Below are 24468 nucleotides of genomic sequence, written 5' to 3' on the forward strand. Positions count from 1 at the left end.
TTCACCTCATGCCATGGTCCAATATTTCCACTCTTTTCCTTGGACTGGTGCACATCTGACTCTTCAGGGAACTGATTCAGAGAGCTAAACCATCAGAAAATTCACTATATGTGGAAAAGTAAATAGTTCCTCCAGATCAGTCCCCATACTTGGGTCTCTAAGGGATTAGGTAAGCACCAATGCACAGGGAAGGGAAAAGGGCAAGGAAAGAGCTGAGACATTGCTGAGCAACAGCTTCTGACTGAGCTTTGAGACCTATTGCCCAAAGTCCCTTTTTCTGATTGTTGATTTGGATTGAAGCCATTTAAAGATGTTTGGACAGCTTTCAGCCCATGTAAAATTGGCTTTCCACTCAGAGAAAGAAGCTTGGTGTATCTATTACAATTATAGGTAGGTACTTGTAATCATGTCAAATACTAGATTTTATTTCTTCCTAATAGCATTCTGCTTTTTCTTGTGTAATTTGTTCTCCCATTTTAATGTCCTTTTAACAATAGGCGGTCTGTGTGGATGGGAAGATATGGGAATATAGTCACTCTCCTGAAATTTGTGTCTATCTCTTATTGACTTCCAAAATGAACCTGTTTCTATGATTAGTTAGTTATGAGGCATCTGTGACTGCAGTAACTCAGCTCTTAAAATCAACAAATGAACTTGTGTTCTGCTGCGGAGGTGGTCTGTGACTGATCCATTGTTGTCATTTTGAGTTAGATCTGAAACGCCTAAACTTGTTTGAGTATTTCTTCTGTGTGTGTGTAAGCGATGTATGAAATTATGTAAGTCCTCTTTACTTAGTTGTTCTTTCCAATATCAGATCATTTTATTAGTGACTAACTTTCTTTTCTGTATCTTCATAAATGTGCTGTCCTGACCTTAGCGTGTTTGTTTTTAATCAAGCTATCGTAAGGACTATTAAAAAGCATATTGTAAATCTGTGTTTCCATTAATCATGTGGGAGAGGCTTCTGCTATAAAGAGATCTAGATAGCAGATGGAAAGTTATTAGTAATGGCTGTGCAGTAAGGTTAGACCCTATGTAACAAATCTGTCTAAAAAGGACAAGTTGCACTGGATTGTTTGCCCTCTTCTGTTAAGTACTACTCTTGTTTCTGAAGTGAAAACCCTCGTATCACCATTTTATTTAAAATTTTTCGCTTTGGCCCCAAGAAAAGTCTTGTCTTATTTTTCATAAGATTCTTTAAAATAATTAAAGTAGGGTAGAAGAGGGGACTAAAATGCAGTCCTGTGGGGTCGCAAGTGTGTTTAGACTTGTGGCATTTTATCTGAAGTAGTAAAGTCAAGTCCTCAGCTTGGAGATCAGTGTGACTTCAGTTTGTTTGCAAGTGTGGGAAAACAAACAAGAGCCCCCCTCCCCAACCAAGTCTCTTTGTTTGATTGAGTGATGTTGTTTGTGTTTCTAGAGCCTAAATAACCATTTGTCTCAAGTTAATTCTCACTGTGAGCTCATTTCCCTTCTTAGCTCTATTACTTGATCCCTGGTGATTCATTACTTGAAGCTGTCACAAAAAATAGCAGTCTCCTGCTGGTTTGCTGGTTTTAAAAGCCTGTTCTTTGTATGGAGGATAGTTTTTAAGCATAAATGCCTCAAGGACAGAATGGATACCAAAATATCAGCATTCATAAATGGTTGCTGTTGATACAGCAAAACAGCACTGCACGCTGATTTACGAACAAAGTAGCATGACGCTCCCTCAAGGGCTTTTTTTATGTCAGAATTTTTAAGTTTATTAGATTTGTCTTCATATTTCCAGTTTTGTATTTTCAGATTCATTACCTCAGCAGCTGGGTTTTAATAGAAGTGCAGAATCAGTTAATATATTTGAGTATGTAAAGAGGAGAAAAGCAGTCATGATCTGTACTGAAAAGAATGTTCCCTGCGTTCTCCTTTCCTTCTTGTCTTAGGCTACTTTAGCTGCTGCGAGTAGAAAACAGGTGTCTAAATCCCTCTTGGTGACAATGAACTCTGGCAACTGACTCGTGCTGTGGTCTCTTTGCTTGTCTTTGCTTCTCAGATGGCAAAGCTTAGAAACTGTATTTGATGCATCTTTTCCCTCGAGCTCTTTGCAACTTGCAGAGCAACTTACTTATAGCCATATAGGGTAGATAGCACTTACTTTAAAACTTTTTTAAATTTATTTTGAAGTAGTTCTGTGAGTTGGCATTTTCTTAAGAAAATTTCTCAGGATTTGAAGAACAGAGAGAAGTTATGGGATAGAGGAATCACAGGTATTTTGTCTATAAACGTGACTCTACAACGTGGCTGATGAAAGTAGCATACACTAGTATAGACCAGTTTTTCATTGCCCAGCATTTTCAAAAAATGCTGCTACAGTTGTTACTGCTGAGGATTCAAAATTTTTCAGTTTCAGTCTTAATGCGCTTTTCTTGCAGTAACAAGATTTCTACTGATTTGTTAGTTTATTCTAAACATGTAATTTATACATGACAGGTATAAAATCAGAATTCAAGAGAGGCTGTCAGAGACTTTAGAAATGAAATTAGAGCTTTATGGCTTCAACGTTAACTTTAAAGTTCTAATTTGAGTTTGTGTACTGAATCTTTGAATGTACAAATGTCCCAAATATTCTTGGGAACACCTCCTGGATGTGGTGACGTTAACTTCTACTTTTTCCCTTGAATTGCATAGTTTATAAAATCATAGAAAAAATTTGGTTCGAAAGGCTCTCCAGAGGTGATATAATCCAACCTCTTGCTCAAAGCAGGGTTTGAGCTAAAGCTTTGTTGTTCAGGGCGTGGTCCAGGCCAGTTTTTAATTTACTCATGGTTTGAGATTTAAGAACCCCGCTGAACAACCTACTCTAGTGCTTAACCACTCTCATGGTGACAGCTTTTTTCCTTTATGTCAGAATTGTATGTCCACCCATCCAGTCTATATCTCCCCAACTTGTCTACAAGGATACTCCTGGGAGACTGTCAAGAGACTTGGTAAATTCAAAGTAGACAGCATCCCTGTTATCCCCACTTGTAATTAGAGCTGAGACATAATTTTGTAGATGCGTTAGGGCACACAAAAATCCTCAGATAGAATTTAGTATACACAACTTCTAATTTCAGTCATGTACCAAAAAAAAAAACCCACCCCAAAAAACCAGTGTGCCCCCCCCCCCCCAAAACGTCATGGAACAAAATGTTCATCGGTGATAGTGCACAGCACTCTTAATACAGAGTTTCACAATTTTTGGACATACAAAATCTCACGTGACAGAGTTGGAATACATGCAAAATTGCTATAGCTGTCTTTGCTTTTAGGAATTAAATACAGATTGGAAAAGAGCTTAGAATAAACCGGTAAAGTTTCAATGGTAAGTCTGTAGCTAAAGCTAGATTTTTTTTTCATATTTGCTACTTAATGAAAACTAGAGAATACTAATAAAAATGTGGAGTATAGAAATTAATTGCTAAAATTTAATTCAGGCCTTGTATCTTCAGAAGAATCACGGGTGTTCAACTTTGAATTACTGGTGTTTCCCCTTTCAAATTTTCTAACTTTTTTTTTTACAACAGAAGCCATAAACTGTAGTATATAAGTGTAAAACTTGAGCATTTTAACCATTTTCATCTTGGACTATTGAGCGTTGATACTAGCTCTTACTGTAAAACTTGTTTAGGAAGTTTTCTTTGTTTTGGACTCCAGTCTAATTTATCAATTTCTCTTCATAGCATTTAAACAGCAAACAGTAAGTCTCAAGACTATTACCAAGTATTAATACTGAAAACCTTTCAGAAATGTTCCAGAAAAGGAAGTAGCAACTATCCATTATGCATTACAAATACATAAAGGCATCTGAATTTCCACTGCCCATTATTCATCCCCAGGCTAAAAGTTTTAAGCTGCCTTTGAAGATGTTGCAGAAGACTATCGTGAAGACTAAAGAGCTAACGCTCCCCTCCAAAGCTTCCTTTTGGGTTTCCAGTGAAGTGGTGCTTTAAGGTCACCTGCAAAGCTTGTTAGGCATACCAGTCCTCTTTTTCTCTTTTCTCTTTTTTTTTTCTTTTTTTCTCTCCTTGCTTTCATAGAGTATTAATAGTCTACTTCAGTTTTCATGTTCAAATATTTGTGGTCTTCGTTCTGTTATGGCAGATAATGTAACGCACTCAGGTTTTCACTCTGCCACAATGGGGTGCAGCAGAATTTCAAATCCTTTCAGATGGCAACTAAAATGTGATCTTAATATTTTGTTCAATTAAATTTTTCATAGCAGCTTTTGCACCTGTTGCTTCAGTTATGATTGGTTAGTTATGGTAACTAACTTTGTAGAGAGGAAAAATATGTTTAAGGTAGCCTAGGGAGAATGGCAGAAATCATCACGTTTTCCCCTCAGCCTAAGCAGATGATGTTTTTCTCCAGCTATGTTTCCCTTAAGTTTTCCCTTTTAAGAAACTTCATACTTCATGATAGAGGGTCAAAAATAACAATTTGATGAGAAACAAATGTAATGCAACTATATCTGTTTTGCTTTCATCAGATTATGTAAAACAGTGAGTGTATAAACCAGGTATTGCTGAATCGGATAGTCCTGTTATATTCAGTTTCTAACTGATACTTTTTGAAAGTTGGGGTGAGGCTGAGGGAGGGGAAGGAGCAGCACTAAGGAAATTGGAGAAGGCACTTTAAGAGGATATAGCTGCCCTGCCTCTTCTAATACTGCTTTTCTAAAATGTTTACTGTGAAGTAAAATCAACCCTATGATATAGCGAATCTTTCTTCTTCCCTGCAGGTGACCCAGTGCAGTGCCGTGCTTGGGTGGGCCAATGTGCTCTGTACATAATGATTATGACATTTGAGAAAACCATCATCATTATAGTGCTTCTTATACCTCAGTGGAAGGAGGTTTGTATTTTTGCAGCATTTTACAGGCAAATGACTTTCAGGTGGAAGCTGTAAAGCAATAGACTTCTAACTGTTTATTGGTTTGGCTCAAGCATCATAACTGTCTACAGTCAATGCCATTTAACTCTCTGGTGGTGGTATGTTCTTTTAGCTTGATTAGGATACTGCTAATTAGGCTTTCTGGCATCCATTGCCGGGAATATCCTATCATATTTTGGAGGGTTTTTATATAATGCAATATATAAAATTTTATTCTGTCTCCTTGTCTGAGTGCTCTTAAAGCTACTAAGTGGTTCTTCCTTTTCTTAATTCTTTAACCCTTACTTAAAGCTATTTTGTATTGCTTCTTGTAGTATTTTAAAGAATTTTCTTTGCCTGACCTTGTTGATAGATCTTAAACTGTAGAATTTTAGTAATTTGCAATGGATTAGTGAAGCCATTGCTGATGACTGGATAAATATTTATTTTGATAGAATCTGTGCAACGTAATATTCAAAGTGATGGTGCGTGGTCTTACAGCCCATTAAAACCAGTTGGTCCCTATTTTATGCTCTGGACTACTCTGGGAACTCTGTCTTCTCCTTACTGTGTGTTTTGTGAAATGCTGGTCTGTTTAAGTTTCCTAAAGATGGAACTTAAAACATGTTCCTGGGGAGCATGGAGCTCTAAAATGTTCAAGATGATTCTAACACAGCTCTTCAGACTTCTGTAAACAAAAATGACGAGATCAGTTTCTTGCCAGCCCCGCTTACTTATCTGTAGTAATTTATAAGCTATCCTAAGTATTTTCCTTTTCTACAAAGCTGTCCTTTTTTGATTCATATGAATTATTTCTGTAGTGTTAGCTAGTACATGAACAATTGCACTTACTAATCCAGTTATGTGCACATGCTGCCATGATCTGAACTTAATCTTTCTCTTTTCACAGGTGGCTTTATTGAATCCTATAGAGAACCCCCAGTTGGAGCTGGCTATCGTCATGCTGATAGTTCCCTTCGTTGTTAATGTTAGTACAACTTGCACGCTTTTGTGAGATATTTACTTGGATATCTTTCTGCCATGTGTTAATTAACGTTAGTCCTTAAAGCACAGTGTACCTTGGTGCTTAAGTTAATTTTTAAAGAAGAGTGTTAAAGAATGGATAAAATGTCTGGATACATAGACTTTACAAAGCTGAAATCCATATTGAGCTAAGTAACCAGGCTCAGGAGAGGTGCAGAAATGCCTCATAGACCTCTTTGGGCTGATGACTTCAATAGACTGAATGTAATACTGAAATACTGACATAGACATTATAAAATTACAATGAAATTTGCTTCAGGAAACAGTTGGTCTAAGGATAGCTGTACTGCAAAGTATCCTGTGTCTGACCATAGCTAATAGTGGCTGGCCTATAATGGAGCAGAGGAAAAGGGCAAGTGTGCAATCATCCTTCCCAAAGTATACTCTTCCAGTAACCTGGGATTTAGGGACTAGAGCCAGAGGTGGTGGGTGTCCTTGCATTTAATAACTGCTGGTGATTTTTTTTCTTTCATTAATTTGTTCAAGCGTGGATTTTATCCTTTGAGAAACAAAAGTCTGTTGCACTAAGATGTCTGCCTAAACTGTTCACGTTTCTACATGAAGAGTTAATATATGATCACTCTGAATAGCAGCTACTTTTCTTAACTTTCTTTTCTTCTACAAAGGAATAAAGTAGCTATGTTCTAGAGCATTCATGCATTGTGTAATAAGCCATGGGACTGTATGCCTATACAAGATTTTACCTGTATGGCCAATTCAAAATTATTGTCAAGTTTTCCTAATTCTGTCCAAATACTGAGCGAATGAACATATGCTACTCTAAGGAAAACTGAACTGTCACTTCCCCCTTCTCTTTAACAGGCATTAATGTTCTGGGTAGTAGATAATTTTCTTATGAAGAAAGGGAAGACAAAAGCTAAACTTGAAGAAAAGGAAGCAGGACAAGATTCAAGAAATGGAAGTAAAGTCCGATACAGGAGAGCAGCATCATACGAAGAGTCCGAGTCAGAAGTATGTAGAGTTAATTATTGCAATTAATGCAATATGAGTCCAGTTCATCGCTCATACCGTTGATTTAATTGTAACACTGTCAACTCAATTTTGATTTTCTTTGCATGTACCTCTAACAGTAGTTCCTAGAATTTGCAGTTGAAAACCAGTTAAGAAAAATGGCATTGTTGCACCACTCATGGTAGTTAATTTCCTTCCAGATGGGCAGGAGGACATAATAATATATTTAAGTATCACAGGTGAACTGTTACAAATGATTCTAAAAAAACCCCATATGAAATACAAAACTAATAGACAATTCAAATTCAAAGGGAGGTTAATAGCTTAAAGTGAGAGGAAGCTGGTGGAGGCAACTGGCCTGATTTTGGAGAAGTATATACAACCTTGTGTTAGCATAATTTTATTCTAAATTATATTAAGTGGGCAGTTTTCAGTTCACCTGCAGGATGGGTGGTATCTTTTGAAGGTAAGTTGTTTTAGCTTTAGTTGGTTAATGTAACGTTTCTGTGTTACAGACAGTACTATTTATATGGGATTTTCTTTAATAGAATGACTGCCATATTACCAGTGTGGATGGAAAGCTTATATATTCTCTCTCATTTTAACAGCAAGCCAACTGTTCTGGAGGTGCTGGAATCACTTCTTTCGGTTTCGAGTCAGTGATTGTAGTAGAGATTAATACGCATGCAACCTTCTTCAAAATTTACTGGAGGTTCCAGATAGGATGTGTGATGTTGTTTGATAGTACTGGCAGTAAATCCAAATTATGTCCTGTGAGCTCTTTCTTGAGCAAATAATAAGGTGCTTTGCAAGCATAAAAAAAGTAAAAGGTTAGCAGTAGAACGAAGAAAGAGTGTGACTTTGATCCATGTTACTTAGAAGCTGTACTTTGTTTTTAGATCCTTATTTCAGCAGATGATGAGATGGAAGAATCGGATGCTGAAGAGGACCTGCGTAGACTGACCAACTTAAAGCCCATTAAGAAAAAGAAGCATCGTTTTGGTCTGCCTGTATGACACATTCCCTGACCTGTGTATTTGCAGGTTTCATGGCAAAAACTTCAGTCAATGGGTTTTAATGTTGCAGTTGCATCTCCCTTTTCATACAAACTGACTTAAAAGCAAGGTCTACCAACAGAATGCAAACGGTTGGAAGACTTCCAGTTCAGTTGCACTACAGACACACTGACCAATTATGCAAGAATGTCTTTTCATCACATGTGAAAAACAGTGTTGTTAAGGACTAGTCGCTAAGGGGATTTGTATCTGACATTTCAGAGAAGATCATAGAAAACAGATACAGCAATCTTCCACTTACAGTTACTGATGATACAGTTTAAGCTGTTCTCAAAAAGGCATCAGAATGAACTAAGCTAAAGGAGTGTGTTCTATGACTAAAACTGGCTTTTGCGGCATAATTCCTAGAGCAGAATAGTTTATGGTTACAAACTGTAACTTAACGTTATTTTTTTAAGTACAAATGTTTACTTGCTACCAGGTACCTATGGAACTAATAGGTGGAACAAAGATTTTTTTCCGAGTCTCCTCGAATCTATTTGACTATTTTATATTTAAGTTATATTTTCATACAGTTGTATTTAAAGATTCTCTTTGTCAGAGAAAAGGGTGCAGTTCCCTTTTTTTTGTGCAGAATAGGTCAAAAGATTTGTAGTGAAAATCTTATTTATCTTTGTGTCCTGGTTTAAGACAAAGGGATTGCAAAGGGAAGAGCTCTCTGTCACTGCTGAAGTCACCAAATATCACTAAAAATGCAGTCCTAAGTGTGCTTTTGACCACATAATTTGAAAATACCATTTTTAATAGGAGGTGGTGTTTGCATATTTGACAAACGTGCACTTTAGTGTATAACAAAAATCTGTTGTGATAGGTTATTTGTGAAATGAATATCTATGGATGACTCTATTTCTGTTTCTGCAAGTCTCTTGTGCATACCTCTCAAATAACCCAAAAGAGATGGAACATTTCTTATACTTTTCCTTATATAGGGCCTGCGGTACGGGACTGTGGTCTGATTGAAGCAGTTGTGCTACAATATAGCAAATAATTTTGCCCCTTGTGTTTTGTTGGAAAACCAATCTTCTATGTAATGTGCTTTAAAAAAAAGATTTCTCCTGTTTAATTTCCAAAAAGTCTGGTTATCCTTTAGTATTTAAAAAAAACAAACAAGAGGTATAATACAGTTGTTACTGCAGAATTTTTGTGATTTTCAGTGTCTTGTCTTCTGATAATTGGCAACGTGTGCTGATCCGAAACCCAGCAGACATGTTTTCAGTGGCATCCTTTTGCTTTGCGTATTTTCTAAATGATTGTTTCCGACAGCTTTCCTTGCTTAGTTAAACCTTGTGCAGGACAAGGCGATGTGTCAAAGAGGTGACAACAGACCTTAATTGCAAATCTGTTGTAGTATCTGGACATCAGAAATGTTCCAGGCCTTAAACCAAACAGTTTCATTGGAAAACTGCTCAGAACTTTTTAAGATTTTTTACATTTTTTTATAGATTTAGTAGGTCTTAATGTGATTTATTACCCAGGCCACTTAAATGGGGTTCTTGGGCCTTAGTAAATACTGAACTGTGCGCTCCCGTACTTACTTTCACTATTCCAGCATTCCTTTTCACTGCTTGGCTGCCGAGGTGAACACAATGTTCTGAGACTTCAGGTACACCTCAGCGTGTCCAGCCGGCTAGAAGGGACATTTTACCAAACCTAACGTTTGCGAGTTTAGTTGAGCTGCTGACCTCTGTTACTGTGCACTGAAATGTAATAACTGCAATAAGTTTAAGTACTAGTGTTTCTTTTAGACTAAATCTAGAAACTAATGACAATGGAAGCTTAATTGAGTTATTCTGAAATGGGGGGTGTGGGGGGATGGGGAAATGTCCCTAATCAGTGTTGCCTCTGGTTTAGGTTTTTTGGGTTTTTTTCATTATTGTGTGACTTGCATCTTCTCTTGACTATTTACCACTGGGCGGGTGCGTATCTCCAAAAGCACAGTACTTCAAGGAATTCATTTTCATCAACAGAATAGTCTCATACAGCTCTCTTCCAAAGGGATTTAAGAGCTAGGACTGGCTCTTGTCGCAAATGTCAGCATTTTATTTTTTTTAGCATAGGATTTGTTCTATTTCAGATAGTGAAATAAAGCTATTCAACATGTGCTACATACCACTGCACAGCCATCGCTATCCTCGTCAACCACCAGAGATAACTGAGCAGCGCACACAAATTTAACTGTACGAGCTTTCATTTTATCTTCCTTTTCCCTCCTCTTCTCCAGTTACTTAAATTATCAAAATTATTTCTAGTCTCATGTTTAGTCTGTGAAGTGTCAGTATAAAATTATGGCCTTAATCATGTAAAAATATTTGTTTTGAGCAGACCTCAAACTTATTGACCAAGTACAAAACAATGTAAAGCACTATGGAGCAGTTTCTTGAAGGTGGTTATAGCAAAGGTATACGAATGCCTAATTTTTCATGTCTTAAGTGCTTAAATGTCACTTGGTTTGAGATTTTGATATGCCTAGCAAGATGATGTAGTAAAGCACTATGAGCCAAAGAGACAGAAGTATTTTAAATACCACAGTAGTAACAGGAGGAACATATCTTCAGAGGGGAAAAAACAGCTCTAACTTTCTCTACTAAGATAAAACTTTTATTCACAACCTCAGCCACATAACAAAAACCAAGGGTTTTTTCTATTCGTTCTTTGTTATCATGTGAAAGAGATGGAAAATATAAAATTGGCAGTTTTCCTCTTTGTAAGATAAAAATTTGAATTCTTGCAGTAGGTACAAGTAGGACAGGTGCTCGTCTGAAGAGCTTGTATGTGTGAGAAGGAAGTATGTGCCTAGTGCTTCACTATGTCTTACTGTTTGTTGAAATGTATTGGCAGTACAGTCTGAAATAAATTTTTCACAAAGAGTTGATCCAGTAATAATATTACAACATGACGATGTTTGCATTATCCTCAAATTGGCGCCCTAAATTTATGCCTGGTAAATGTACTTCAGGACAACTCATAGCAAAGGTTTAATTCAGGCTGTGCTTAAAAAAATGTGATTCTGTTTAATGAAAATAAGCTCTGTAGTATATGCCAAAGTAAGAGAAAGGGATTGTAACTTAGAAAAGAGACACAGAAGTATTGGTGGAGATCAAATTTTCCACGGATGGTCAACCTAAATGTATTAACTGTTTCTAGTATCCGACCTGTGACACATCTGCATAAACTTCAAACACTGGTGTTGTCTAATACGTGGTTTTCAAGTTCTGGCTTTAATATGTTCAGGTCCCCTTGTCTTATTTTAAGTAGGTAAAAGCTGTATGTTAATGTTGCTAACTAAAATGTACTATAGCTTTTCTTCAGGGAAAACTCAGAAATTGAGTTGCAAATTAGAGCAATGCAAGGTGATCCCCTCTGGCAGGTGTCTGCTCCGATTCCAGCTGTGCCTGGGGGGGAGGCCTGGGCTCTCACGCTCTGCTGAGAGCTGAGCATCACAAGGAATTTCTGCCACTGTGCTTGACTAACCCATGTTTGCAACTTTGCTGTGCTTTGTACAGGAGAAACCAGTAATGAAAGTGAATAAATTCAGCCACATCAAGTCAGAGTAGATCTACAGCATAGGCGTGCAAACTTTTTTAGGTAAAGTTTCCAGTTCAATTACTGAAAATGACTACTATGGTTTTACAAAGTAAAACTGCAGTATCTTTAAAAAAGGGACTCTTTTGTAGGTGTGTTTGTCTTGCGTGGGTATCCGTCTCAAACTGAATGTTGGGTTTGTTTGTAAGTAAATTCAGAGTATAGCCTATGTGAGCAAAACCAACAGCTGTATTCTGCTGCCCTCTGTTTGGACCATATTGTTTAATCAGTGGTGTTACCTTAAACTTTTAAGGGTATCTGATGTAATTACATTGTATAATGGTTTACAATAAAGTTTGACTTATTACAGATTTGTACACTTGTCTTATACTTGTTCTCTTTAAAAGTGTGCGTGTTTCAATGTTTATAATGTGCCATTTTGGGAAGCAGGTTTTGCTACTGGAGTTTAACTTCAGAACTGCAGATCTAATTTTTTGCACTCATGTTGGTATTAATTTCAATATATTCATTTACCTTAATAGCAAGTCCCATTTCAGTTGGAGGGACCACTATTCTTAAGTAGCAAATTTTGTTTACGACTGTAAGAATCCTTGCAAGCTCCTCTCGGATCTGTTCCCTGAGGAGGGTTTTCACCTTCTGCGTATGCTCACATGGAGAATAACCATCTGTATTTTCATACTGAAAATAAAACCTTCGATGTGCACCCTGAGAACTCCTGAGATTGCAGAACATTTGACCTGAGGCCTTCTGGAGTGTGGGATGTTGTTAAAATGCTTTAATCACACAGCCAATTATCACAGCCTGCTTTCGGCTTTTTAAGCAAAGCCAGACCTTTTGCTCGTTTGCAACGTGAATGTGTAAACTTAGAAATTTCTGAGTTTACCCCAAATATCCTGTCCCTTGGCAGAGGCATGGCCTAATTCAATAACTCATTAACCTGTTTTATCTTCTGTTCCCCTTCTGATTTGTTTGCAGCAGGTAGTAGAAATGCAAGCTGAGGGAAGGTGTCTGAGGGTCCTGTTGCGAAGTTTGCTTGTGCAGTGCCTTGTACCACAGAACTCGTGTAGTAGTACCTCCTCGGAGACAGAAAAGGGCCACGCGGGGATGTCTAGTTCCAGGACCAAGTAGCTTCTCTGTCCCCTATCTCCAGAGAGCAACACGCTGGAGATGACCAATGTCTTCCTTGCTTACTCTAATCTCTGCTACTTCCCAAAACCATGCAAAAGGGGAAGGGGGAAGCAGTGCTGGTTCTTTTCTGTCTGATGAAGACATCGCTCCTACATGCTATCTATGTGGTGCAGAGTTGTCTCTTAAGCTCTAGGGAAGCAGCGTCTTTGATTACCAAAGTGTCTGCAGCAAGCGCTTGGATTCCCTTATTATACCCAACAAAATGAGTGTAGCCTAGCTTGATTTTTTTTTTCTGTTTTGTTGGGCAGGAAGATGCCGTTTTAACTCTCCAGGTTCCCTGGAGGTATGGCAAGGTATCTACCATCAATTTTCCAGAATGCTGGAGGAATGAGGAGGACCATGTAGGACAAGAGCTGGCTCACTGTGAAGCTGTAACATGACCATGTGCAGGTGATGGATTTTTTTTTTTTAGGCTGCAAATGGCAAGAGGTCGATACCTTTATGCCAGAATAGAGCAGAAATCCTGTTCTTGGTGAGCTGCTGTTGCTATCGCTCCTTCCTATCTTGGTGGGAGCAGTTTAGTGTGTTCTGCTGGGCTGGACCTGCACAGTATTGATCCACTACTACCCCTGCAACTCCTCTATAATGTTTGCCCATTACTTTCATTACTTCCCACCTACTACACACAAGCAGCCCCATACCCACTGCATCCTTAAAGGGAATTCAGAGAATAATCTTCAACCTGTCAAGCCTGTCAGTCCACTGAGGGATGTTAGCAGTTTCCTACAGGAGAAGTCAAATCTTCTGTAAGATCTGTGTCTCCTGGAGATCACAGTGGCCAGACGTGTGTACACGCACTAAATTCTCCATGGTCATTGCCGTATTTTAGCTGCAACCGCTCCTCAGCAAAGGAGTTTTCCATACTTTATGTTGCAGTGAAAGATGAAACAGGGTTAACTTGTGTTTTTAATAGCCACTGTTAAATAAATGAGGCCATCTTGTTTCATTGTCATTCATGTCCCATTTAACAGATCTCAGGACCTCAACCAGGTGAACAGGAACATTTCTACTCTGAAATGTAAGTAACTGGATTTAGGTTGGGGTTTTGTAAGGAAAAATTAGCCCATGATCTGTAAGAGGAAATGGTTGTGTTTGTTGTTCAGCCTTGGTTTAGGAAATGTATAATCAAAGAGAACAGAATTGTCCAGGCTATGGGGGATGTCTTAGAAACTTCAGGATATGCTACCTACTTCCGAAGCGCCTCATCTCCTACCCCCGAATGGCATGCAAGCTGAAGCTGTTTTGATTTTGTTTGTATAAATTAAATTGCCATGAAAGCGTAACTGTTGCTTTTGAGTGAGGAATATGTAGTACCAGTTAAATGAAGCCATTTTGAAAGCTGAAGGGGAAAAAATAGTTGTGTCAAATTCTAAATATTTGCTTTAAACATGCAGAATGTTATTTTCCTGTTGTAATAGATAGCGTCAGAACGGTGGTGCTTATAGGGCTGTATAGAAACATCTTAGTAGAGAAGGAGAGGTGTTGCTTTGTACAATAGAAAAAAATTGCTGTTTTTCCTAAAGCTGATGTTTTTTCCTTCTGCTTTGTTAACCTACTAAAAGGTAATGCTGTTCTGCAGAAACATTTCCTCTAGTTTACTAAGCCGTGAGTTTAAAATAGAAATTCAACATAAGGAATGGCTAAGTACGTAACATCCAAACTGCTTCTTAACCTACAAATAATTCCCCCAATAGTCACGTAAAGGAAAGCTCCTTCTCAGGCCTGGAAAGAGTTCAACTTAAAGGCAAAATGGGCACCCGGAGGCCTGGGGGATAGCTCACAACCGACAAATCCCGTAGTCCTGATTGTATGGTGCTAGTGCTGTGGTATTGATGTAATGTTTCCATAATGAAAAATACCAATTTTATTTTGCCTCCTGTGCTTCTCTCTGTAGCCTAAACAAAACAGGCAGAGCTTGAGAAGAGGCCAGGACAGATTTCTATCACTACAACAGTCGATGTTTCTAGTAAAAGATGTTTGGAGGTCTGCCACATCTGCCTTTCTCATATGAACATACCTGGCTGGAGTCTTGGTTCTTTGTGGGTGTTGAGTACAGTCACAGAAGCTGATTTTTTTGCACGATGCGAAGAATTAATGTAAAAAAATATGAAAATAAAAGGGAAACAACCCCCCACCCAACCCTCTCCTGGTAATAAAAGTTAGAATTCATGCTTAGAGGGGTTTTTTTCTATTTAATTAAGAAATTGTTTAGAGAACAAATCTTAAGTTCTGGAAGAGGTTTTACTACTGTCAGCAGGTACAGTGGGGAACACCGAATGTATTCATGTGTGAGTAAGCTATTCCTATACAGATGACAGGTGAAATGATTAAAATGACTAATACCGCTGTAAGTGGAAAATGATTTTACTCTCTCAGTTGTGTAAGAGCCAGCGTCAGAGTGAGCTCAACAATAGAACTGTAAGGGTAAAACCATATCCTATTTTAACTCTCCACAACACACAAAATACTCTTCTGTTAAAGATCCCTGTGCAAAAGTGATTTAGGGCACAATGTTGTGCTTCGGATGTTAGGTTTGTATAATCTTTAGAGAATGTGTATTTTGTTACAGTGGGAAAGAAAGACACAGTTCGGTCGTGTGTCCCCCCCCCCCAAGAGAATTCAGAGTCAATTTTGTGCCTGTAACAAAGTTTTGCCTTTTAAAGTTATAAATAGAGCCCCAGTGGACTCCCTGGGAAGTCATTTTATAGGGGATCGGGCTTCCCCACGGTCCCGCTGCCACAGCTGTCTGTTCTCGTCAGTCCCCAACTCCATCCGTCCCCAGGCACGGGGCGCGGTAAATACCGCAAACCTTAGCCATCGCTAAGAATAAACCTTTCAACAACAGCAGCCCCTGTCAACCTGAATCATCCGGGGTTCTGGTTTGGGAAAATGACCCAGCCAATGACTTCATGTTAGGTGCTCTATAAAAGCCGAGGAAAAAAACAGGCGTTCGCAGAGCTCACAGGCTGGATGTAAACAAAGCTGAGAAACGGCCTCAGAAGGGATTACGGTCGAGTGAGCACCGCAGTTATGTCACAGGTACGGGGAGATCTGTACGAGGCCGGCTCTCCTTAGAGCAGCGTGCCCGACAAATGTGTTACTGTTCTAGACGGGTTGCTTGGAATAGCTTATTAGCAAGTTCCTCTCGTTAACCAGTGGATTCTGCTTTTCTGCTTGATGTGACGTGTTTCGTTTGATTATGTTGAAGTATTTAAATGCTCTGTTTATATATTTTACCAAGTAAGTTGTTAGGAGGGATTATTTGATGAAGAAGGAAAGCAGCTGCCCTCTACATGGTTAATTAATTTAGTTTTTAAATTTTCTGTTTTACAATAAATATTTCTGTAGGAAGGGAAAAAACACTTCCACTGCTCTGGTTTGGGATGTTTTACAGAAGAAGCGATATCTGCTTTTCCAACATACTTCCTCGGACAATGATTTGAAACTTTGGCAGTGGTTTTGAAAGGACATGGCTGTACTGAAGTGTGCTGCTGTGTGTAAAGCTTAATGTATTAACAAGCAGGAAAAGAGAGAGCGTGACTGAAAATTATGACTTAGAATACGATATTTGAGACTGAAGTTTTGTATTACACACCTTTATGTTCATTTTGTAACTAATGGTTTGTCTTTACTGTGTTCCCCAATAATCAGCGTTTCAAGGCAATCTTAAAATTAGCTCAGAAATGTTGTTTTTCAAATAAGTGTTTTGTTTTCAACACAAGCGACATGTGCCTGGCAGAGTTCTCCCGGTGAGAGTTTTACACAGTGGGTGGGATGGAGATTAAGAATACAGGGAGGGTAGAAGAGCACAATCCTTTGAACCACATAGAGTGACTCAGTTTGGCTTATTTTCTTCACTCCAAAAAAAAAAAAAAGACTTAAAAAACCAGTCATATGTCTTGTAAACCAACGCGGTCTGACTTGTGACAGGAGATAAAGCACAGGCTGCGCTGCTGTGCCAGCTGGCTCCTGGCAAACCCTGCTTACAAATGCACTTGCGTCGGGAGCAATTAACAGCGTGCGGCCGCGATACTGGCAGCTACTGGTGCTGGCAGGTCCAGGCTCACCTCCGTGGCTCATAGTAAACTTTCTGTGCAGCATTTTTGCTTTTTAGCTGGAGGGCAGCTAATCCACAGCAGCTGTCCTGCTGGAAAATCCACCTGTAATCAAAGAAGGAGAGGTTTTATTTTAAAATAAGTGGGTGAAATTCAACAGGTCTGCTCAGCCTGGCTGTGTCTCGGTGCATCTCGAGTGCCTCCTTTCCTTACTCCATCCCCAAGAAGTCCCTTGTCCCGGTGGAAAGAAGCCTCCCAGTTATTGTCTCTTGCCATTAATGGGTGAAGGACCTTAGCAGGTTTTGTATTCCTGTTAACAAAACAAGGGGTTTTTTCTCTTTCTGTGTTGGAGCCAACACAGGTCTGTATTGGTTGCCTGTGGACCATGCCATGGGTATGGGGGACTGTTCCCATAACATGCCAATTTTCATTACAGGTGGACAAATGAAACCCTGGCTGTAGGGATGTTTGATTACCCAGCTAACCAAACAAAAGCTGTTGTGAATTTTGAAGGGTTTGCTACCACCCTTTCCCGTTGCCTGCTTTGGCTACTCGTAGACTGTTTTCCCCAGAGGTCTTGTGAATGTTTTGTTTCCCACAACACACGCGAATAGGATTGACAGCGAGCTATTCTGAGTGTTCCCAGGAATTTACTGCCAGCAGGAAACATGCCGAAGGCTCCAATGCAGCCAGCCCGCCCCTGCCCAGAGCCAGGCATGCACACGCTGTCTCTGCAAGCTCCCTGGGACTCGCTGCTCCGGCCACTCGCAGGCCTTGAGGGATTTGTTTTCCTTCAGAACTGTTTTTAGCTGTACAGGCAGCGGCCTAGAAGCGTACAAGTGGGCTCCACCGCTGCCAAAACCCAAATATTGGAAGCCCAAAGTATGTAGCGACGGTCAGAGAAGTTTCTCATTGCTGGTTCAGTGTGCAAATCTGTTAAAGTTGGAGTGTGTGGGTCTTTTATTCTTTTTAATCGCATCTCCTGTGCCCCTGCACCCTGCCACGGGGTCTGCCTGGTGGGACCTTGGCAATCAGTCCTTGAAATAGTAAACTGAAGAGGGAATGTTAATGGTGCCGACTGCTGCTGATTGATGTTGTGTCTGACTTTGAAGTGCTGTTTTAAAGGTAGGGATAGGCTGATATGATCCCATGTAACTCTGATTTTCTTCTAGCAAGATAAACTGTAAACAGATTAGTACTTGGACGTTCCAGTGCACCACCTGATGATGCATCTGTTTCTATATTAGCTTTCCTTCTCCTTCTTTGGGTTCTGAGTCCAGTGTTTCAGGTGTCTTCAGTACACACGTGTAGACAATCCTGTTGAGTGCTCAGATACTTTTGTTCCCTAAATTTAAGATCAATAACTATGGGTCAAGTGTTAAGTTTATTCCAACTAAATCGAGCCAGATTTCAGAGTCTCTCTGACCAGTTTCCTAAGGAAGCAGTGAGTAGATTGAAGCACAAGCACAATTTAGTAATGAAGTTTTTTTTCCTTCCGTAACATTGGACAGATTCTTGAATTACCAGTGTGTACTTGCAGAAAGGGTCAGGCAGGGCTGGACAGAGAACATGTAAAAGTAAATTAAAAAAAAAAAAAATAAATTAAGCAATCCACTGTCTCTTTCAAAGGCTGTACAATCAGAGGACAATTTCAGAACAGAACAGTAATAGTGGCAGCAGATTTTGGGAAGGGCAGTGAAATCATGGTTGTGCAAAGATCTGGAGTAGCTGAGTGTGCAGTCTCAGAATTGAAATAGGTGGAATATTGTACTAGCAACCTCTGTATGTTAAGGCAGCTTTGTTCCCTGTGCTTCTAAACATGAAATACTGATGCATGGGCAATACATCTGTTTCTTAGCCAGCCCCTGTGAAAAAGAAGCGTCCCCCAGTGAAGGAAGAAGACCTCAAAGGAGCCAGAGGAAACCTTTCCAAAAACCAGGAAATTAAATCCAAAACCTACCAAGTGATGAAGCAGTGTGGTAAGTCTCCTTGACGGAAATGACTAAGCAGCCTTCCAAAGTAAAACATCGACTTAATTGCTCTTTTCAAGTGAGAGGGTGCGCCTCTGAAACAGCAGCCAGCGGTGTGCTCGCCGACCCTGGCCTGGCTGTGCAGGGACTTCGCATCCATCATCTTGATGGCACCAAGAGGTGCCAACAGGGCTCTGCTTGGAGCGATTGTTCTCCCTGTCTGGACAAAGCGGGAGGGAGAGCCCTGACTTTGCCTTCTGAACCAGGCTTCAAACCAAGCCCTGGGCCCATAGTCAATGTCAATGACTGCCCAAGTTGAAGGTTGGAGGCTCGGTCATAGATTAGGGGATTTCTGGCCTCCCAACTGGATGAATTTGATGTGTTTGAGATGAAGTAGAAATTGGGCAGAAGGTAAGCAAGAAGAGAGTGGCTGCTTGCACTGAACACCCCTGGTGCTCCGGTTTTGTGTTGCTTTTCCACCGTCAGTGGGAGAGTATAGGAAAAAATGATGAATTTTAACCCCTTTTCAGCATAATAGCCTGGGCCTCACTAGTCTCCAAGTTTCTAAAGCACCTGCAGGGACTTAGGGCCAGGCAATGGCAGTGACCACCTACAGCTGCTGTCAGCTGCCGTCAGCTGCCCCGTGCTTGGGATGGGAGCGCTGTGCTTTAAGGATTGGGAAGTTGATGGACGGATGAAATATTTATCAAATAAATGTGTATATATGTATTTCAGCAGCGCTAGTTTTACTCCCCGACTTTGGTGTGCTACTTCACTGATTGCCTCTTCTGGTTTTCTTTTCCAAGAACAAATGGGCTCCGCAGCACCTTCCATATTCAGCCGGGATCGGACAGGAGGTGAAACAGTCTTTGAGAAACCAAAAGAAGGGCCGGCCAAGAGCGTCTTTGGCTGACAGCGGAGCTGGGAGCATCTCACCCAGATGATTGTCGTAATGTTTTCCCAAATCTCTGCCCCTTACACTAATGTCACTGTAGACCTAAGTAGCTAGTTTCTACTGTAAGTAGAAGTAAAGAATAGACTCATGTCAAAGGGTACAACTTCCATGTTGATTTTTATTATGTGCTTGCTTTCTATATGTTGAATGGTGTTTGCTGTAACGGTTTAATAAAAAACGTTGTTGGACACAGCTTGGCACGCTGTGGTGACTAATTTCAGTTTAGGCTTAGATTAATTCTGTGGACGCTTCAATGTTACAAGCTGTGATCTAGTCTGTCAAACGCAAAGAATAAACATCCACATGACACAGTTTTAGCATCAGTGCAATTTCTTCACGCTGTGCCCTCGCCAAGAGGGAGCTGAGGAGGAGCTGGTCAAAGGGGCGTCAGAAACCTGGAGACTTCACCCAAATCTGCGCTGACTGCAGCGGTGCCGCAGCGAGGCCCCTCAGGGCTGGTGTGTGCCATGGGTGGCAGCCCCCCCCTCGTGGCCTTCCCCTCATATGTCCCCCCCACAACTCCCTCACAGCCCCCAGGGCAGCAGTATTATGGTTGCCCCACGAGCGGCTCTGCCGGGAGGCAAGATGCCGGGCTGTCGGTGTGCCCCAGCGCCGAGGGAGGGCTTCCAGCCTGTTCCCCAGTGCCTTTTTCCTCATGTCCCGTTGGATCAAGTGAGAAGTGGGGTGACAGGCCAGCAGCACAGGTGCCATGTCCCGCCTGACTGAGGAGCCGAACGACCTGCTGGGCGTCTCTGTACAACAGCAAACCCACTCTGAGAGGAGGCTGGTTTGTTGCAACTCTGTTTACATCTTGATTTGCTGCATTAAACATCAAACCTGTTTTCCCCCAAGGTATAAACTGGAGTATTTCCCCTCAGTTGGATCTTTGCGCTGAAACACAGCTAATCCTCTGCTTTGTTGGCACCTGCCATGCTTTTCACAGACCTCGAGTCCCTGGCAGCATGTCCGGGGACAGAAAGGTAGGTGCCACCTTTATTTAAAGAATTACTTTAATTTTGCACAGGCTAGACCTGATTAAGAGGTGAAAGTGGTATCGAAGGTCTCTGTGCACTGTGAAGAATATCATCTTTGTCTTTTGTGTCCCGAACACTTGACGGATAAAACGTGCCAACATCCATCATGCTCCCAGAGAGGCTGCGGAGTGGGGCGCGCGTAAGGCAGCAGCAAATCCTTTGAGTTTAAGGGGGAGGTTTCCTTAAAAAAGTAAAGATATCGCTGGTGTGTTGCCCTGCCCCATTTTTTTCACTTTCAGAGACTGTTATTTGCAGCCAAGACACTGTCTCTTCTCTCTGCTGGACACCGTTTCTCCATGGGGCCCGGGCTCCTCACAGGTAACTCTGCACAGACTTTTCCTCTGAGAAGGACTCCTCCCAGAGCTTCGAAGGCAAAAACAAAACACAGTGGAAAAAAGTTCCCACCCTGATAACACTGGAGCTGTCCCTGCATCAGGTTTAACAAACCCCCCTTAATGTGTGATGAGAAGGTGGCAGGAGGTTGTTTATTAATTAGAAAAATGGAGAGGGACAAGTGGGGCAAAACGATGTTACTGCTTTCTTTTGTATGGTGCAAGTGACTGAATATTGCGAATTTGCTAGACTGGGTAGCAGGAGAGGGGGGTGCTGTATTTCAGACCCGGCTTTGGGTATGCTGGTGCTGATTTAGCAAAGCACCGAAACCTCTGTGTCCCACAGACTTGCAGCATGGATGCGGCAGGGAAACTAAGTTAGCAAAATCCCAAGTTTCTGGTAGATAACAGCTTTATTTCCAGGATGTCCTCAGGTTCAATTATTTGTGATGCTTCCCAGCGTGACAGTAAGTGCTCAAGACCAGGGATCTTTTTTTCTTTTTCTGTCTTTTAAGATGGACCTCGTCTAAAAAATACCCATTGGAGGTAAAAGTGTATGCCTGGGACAAAGTCGCTCCCCATTTGTGACAGCAAGGTCTCTGCTCTCCTGTGTGAGTTGCAGGAATCCTCCCCTGTCCCCAGCCTGGCTGCTGTGCTGGAAAAGTTACCGGCTGCTGCTGCAGGACAGGAGAAACTTGTAGGCGAGAGGAACAGACGTAAAGCTGCCTGGAGAACTTTTTGTCATCTTTTTCTTCATCCTTGTGAATCTAATAAGTCCATGCATGGAAAATGTGTTTTCTTCCTTTTTTCCCTCATTTTCATAATGAGAACTAGTGACAGAGAAGTGTCTGAACAAAGCCCCGGGGTTTGAGGTTTTAGGTCATTTTGCACTCAAAAGTATCTCCTGTTGTGACGGTGGATTTAGATCCTTCCTCCAAGGTGATCTGAAGTCGTTTCACAGCACGTTTGTTCCTCAGAGTGAGAAGCACTGGGTGCTGCCGGACCGGTGCCCAGCGCACCAGCAGCAACGGGCGCTGGACACCGGCGGGGATGGCTGTCGGCGGCGGCTTGTACAGAAGCAGGGCAAGGTGCTCGAGCCTGGGGACGAGCCTGAGCACGAGATCTTCCTGTAGCTGCTCCAGCGAGCCACAAAGGGATGCGGGAGGGATTCCACAGCTTCCCTGGGTGCTGGCTGGCTCCGTGCACCCGGGAGCAGGGCAGAGCCGGCCATGCAGCCTAAATCTGTGCAGTTAAAGCAGCTCTTTAATGTCCGTGTGATTTTTACATGTGGGTATTAGAAAACCGGCGACAGATCCGCTTAATTAGAGCTAAAGCTTTGGCTCTGGGGGATCTTAGGCCACTAAGTGTGTAATCCTGTGTATTTTCAGGATTAAAGCATTATACGAGTTGTAGAAGATAATAAAATGTATGGCAATTTTAATTTTTCTCTGTTAAAATATACGTGTTTACATGTCCTGCTATGAACAATACAGTATTTGCAAGTAGTATAAAGAGTCTGTCTGGAAGAAGTGAAGTTTGTTTTTTTTTTTAAAAAAGTTACTTAAAGCAGAAGCCTTGTAAGACCAGGCTGTGCTCAACAGACTCCTTATGGTGAACTTGTAAATGTCTGTCGAAGTAATAAATTACTGAGCCCTGCATTAGCGTCTCCTCGCAAATCCGAGGCCGCTGGAAGCGTGCTCTCCACCTGGACGCTTTGTCTGTACAATAGCAATGAAGCAAACACAGATGCATGTATTTCCACAGGATCTTTGTGTTAATTGAGGACAATTAATGGCATCACCTACCATGGAGTTGTAAGGGGGAAAATGCTGTCAAAAAGCAACACGAAAAAGTGTTTTTGTGTGGACAGACGGCAGGTTTAGTTGAGAAAGGGCTGTCTGCTACCCTGGAGCTGCCAGCACAGGGCAGACGGGCAGGGAAATCACGGTGGGAGGGCAGGATTCAGCCTTCATCTGCTCAGGGCTGAGGGAAGAGGGCGTCTCTCTGGATTGCATCTCTCCACAGCACCGGCTGGTTGCAGGTTAACTGTGTATGCGTGTTCGTATAAATACGTACAGGAACCGGGGGCTGATCCAGCAGCTGCATATGCCTAAGAGATCCTCTGAACTACAGCCCCGGGGGATGTTGTTTTTCCTGGCCTGTTTCTATTTTCAAGATTTCAAACATCTTATTTTCTTGCACGGGGAATGAATGAACAAATGAAGCCTACTGAAAGCTTTCCAATAAAACAAGCAAGCCCTGGACATGTGGCGTAGGAATGGCTCGTGACAGTTCGCTCCCTGAACCCCATTTCTCACCTTGATTTCCCCACCTGTAGAGCTGAGGAGATGAACTTTTGAAATGGGTTCTGCCCATGGTGTGTTTACCCCACTGCCTAAAAACCCAAATTATTTCCCCACAATGTGTTTAAAATGCTTTGTAGAAGAGGCAGGTATTGCAACTACTCGGGTGGAGAAATATCTTTTAAATAGTCATGCGAGCTGTCTTGCACTAGGAGACTACCTAAACGCCACGTGAGTGAGCATGTATTTTAGGAATTATGTTAGCATAACACTGTCTATAATTATTTGTGTATAAAATTGGACTTTTAAGATAACTTATTTTTTCCAGGGCTACAGGCCAACCCTTGACCAATAAAAACTTCACAGGAACTGGTCGAAGACCCCGTTGGATGAAGATTTTATTATAAAATAGGAGGTGAAAAGAGTCATCCCGCTCAGTTTCCAGATAAATTCAGGCGCAGAGCTCTCCCAGCACTAATCTTTTGTGCAAACAGCCCCGCTGAGTGGACGTGTTAAGGCAACTTTGCAGAATCCCCGGCTGGATACATCACAGCTGTGTCAGGGCCGGACAGGGCCAGATGTGCTCCCGTGCACGGCTGTTGTTGCGCTTGGTTTTGGGTGGTTTGTCTTCTTTGTACACTTACATACGTGTACGTACAGGCACTGACTCAGCGCCTCTCTCCCTAGGGAGTCCAGGCAAGGTCTGATCACTTTGGTTTTACTCTTTAGCTAAAGACAAGCCACAACTGATTTTGCTATTTGACAAACAAGGAATATGGCTTGTCAGAGGAAGCAAAAAGGGATGTTTTAAGAGGGCCACTCCATACCTCTCATGGGCCAGTTGGGCAGGGAGGCACAAACTTTGAAGAAGTCACCAGCTGTAAAATCTCACGTGAATGTTGCATGTCTTGGCAATCTCCAAATCTCTGAAGTGCTTGAGATAACGTTAAGGCTGTGCCCTTCCAGATAACTGCTGTTGGATATGGTAGAGATTCATGCGTCCACAAATGCAGCTTGTTGCACAGACCAGTTCATCCGCCTGTGGGATTTCACATGCAACAGCGAGATCTAAGTTTAAAAAGAAAACATGAGGATTTCTTAATCTT

General features: G+C 41.3%; 2 protein-coding genes across 2 annotated transcripts in view; both read left to right on the top strand.

Moving 5' to 3' along the window:
• Positions 1-11881, top strand: part of STIMATE (STIM activating enhancer) — a 37495-nt gene extending 25614 nt beyond the window's left edge. The window contains exons 5-8 of the mRNA XM_076346154.1: positions 4760-4872; positions 5801-5878; positions 6757-6906; positions 7806-11881. Of these exons, the coding sequence (XP_076202269.1) occupies positions 4760-4872; positions 5801-5878; positions 6757-6906; positions 7806-7922 (458 nt within the window). The 3' untranslated portion in view covers positions 7923-11881. The remainder of the gene's footprint in view (positions 1-4759; positions 4873-5800; positions 5879-6756; positions 6907-7805) is intronic.
• Positions 11882-15634: 3753 nt separating this feature from the next.
• MUSTN1 (musculoskeletal, embryonic nuclear protein 1) lies at positions 15635-20004 on the top strand. Its single transcript, XM_076346155.1, has 3 exons — positions 15635-15752; positions 18627-18747; positions 19545-20004. Exons 1-3 carry the CDS (start codon positions 15744-15746, stop codon positions 19649-19651), a joined length of 237 nt encoding a protein of 78 aa, XP_076202270.1. The 5' UTR covers positions 15635-15743; the 3' UTR covers positions 19652-20004.
• The last annotated feature ends 4464 nt before the right edge of the window (positions 20005-24468 follow it).

Source organism: Aptenodytes patagonicus, chromosome 8 (assembly GCF_965638725.1).
Source record: "Aptenodytes patagonicus chromosome 8, bAptPat1.pri.cur, whole genome shotgun sequence".
NCBI lineage: Eukaryota > Metazoa > Chordata > Aves > Sphenisciformes > Spheniscidae > Aptenodytes > Aptenodytes patagonicus.

Bases quoted from the DNA above. Each gene is read 5' to 3' on its own strand.
- MUSTN1 (XM_076346155.1), top strand. The intron at 18,748-19,544 runs GTAAGTCTCCTT...TTCTTTTCCAAG, and splicing joins CCAAGTGATGAAGCAGTGTG to AACAAATGGGCTCCGCAGCA.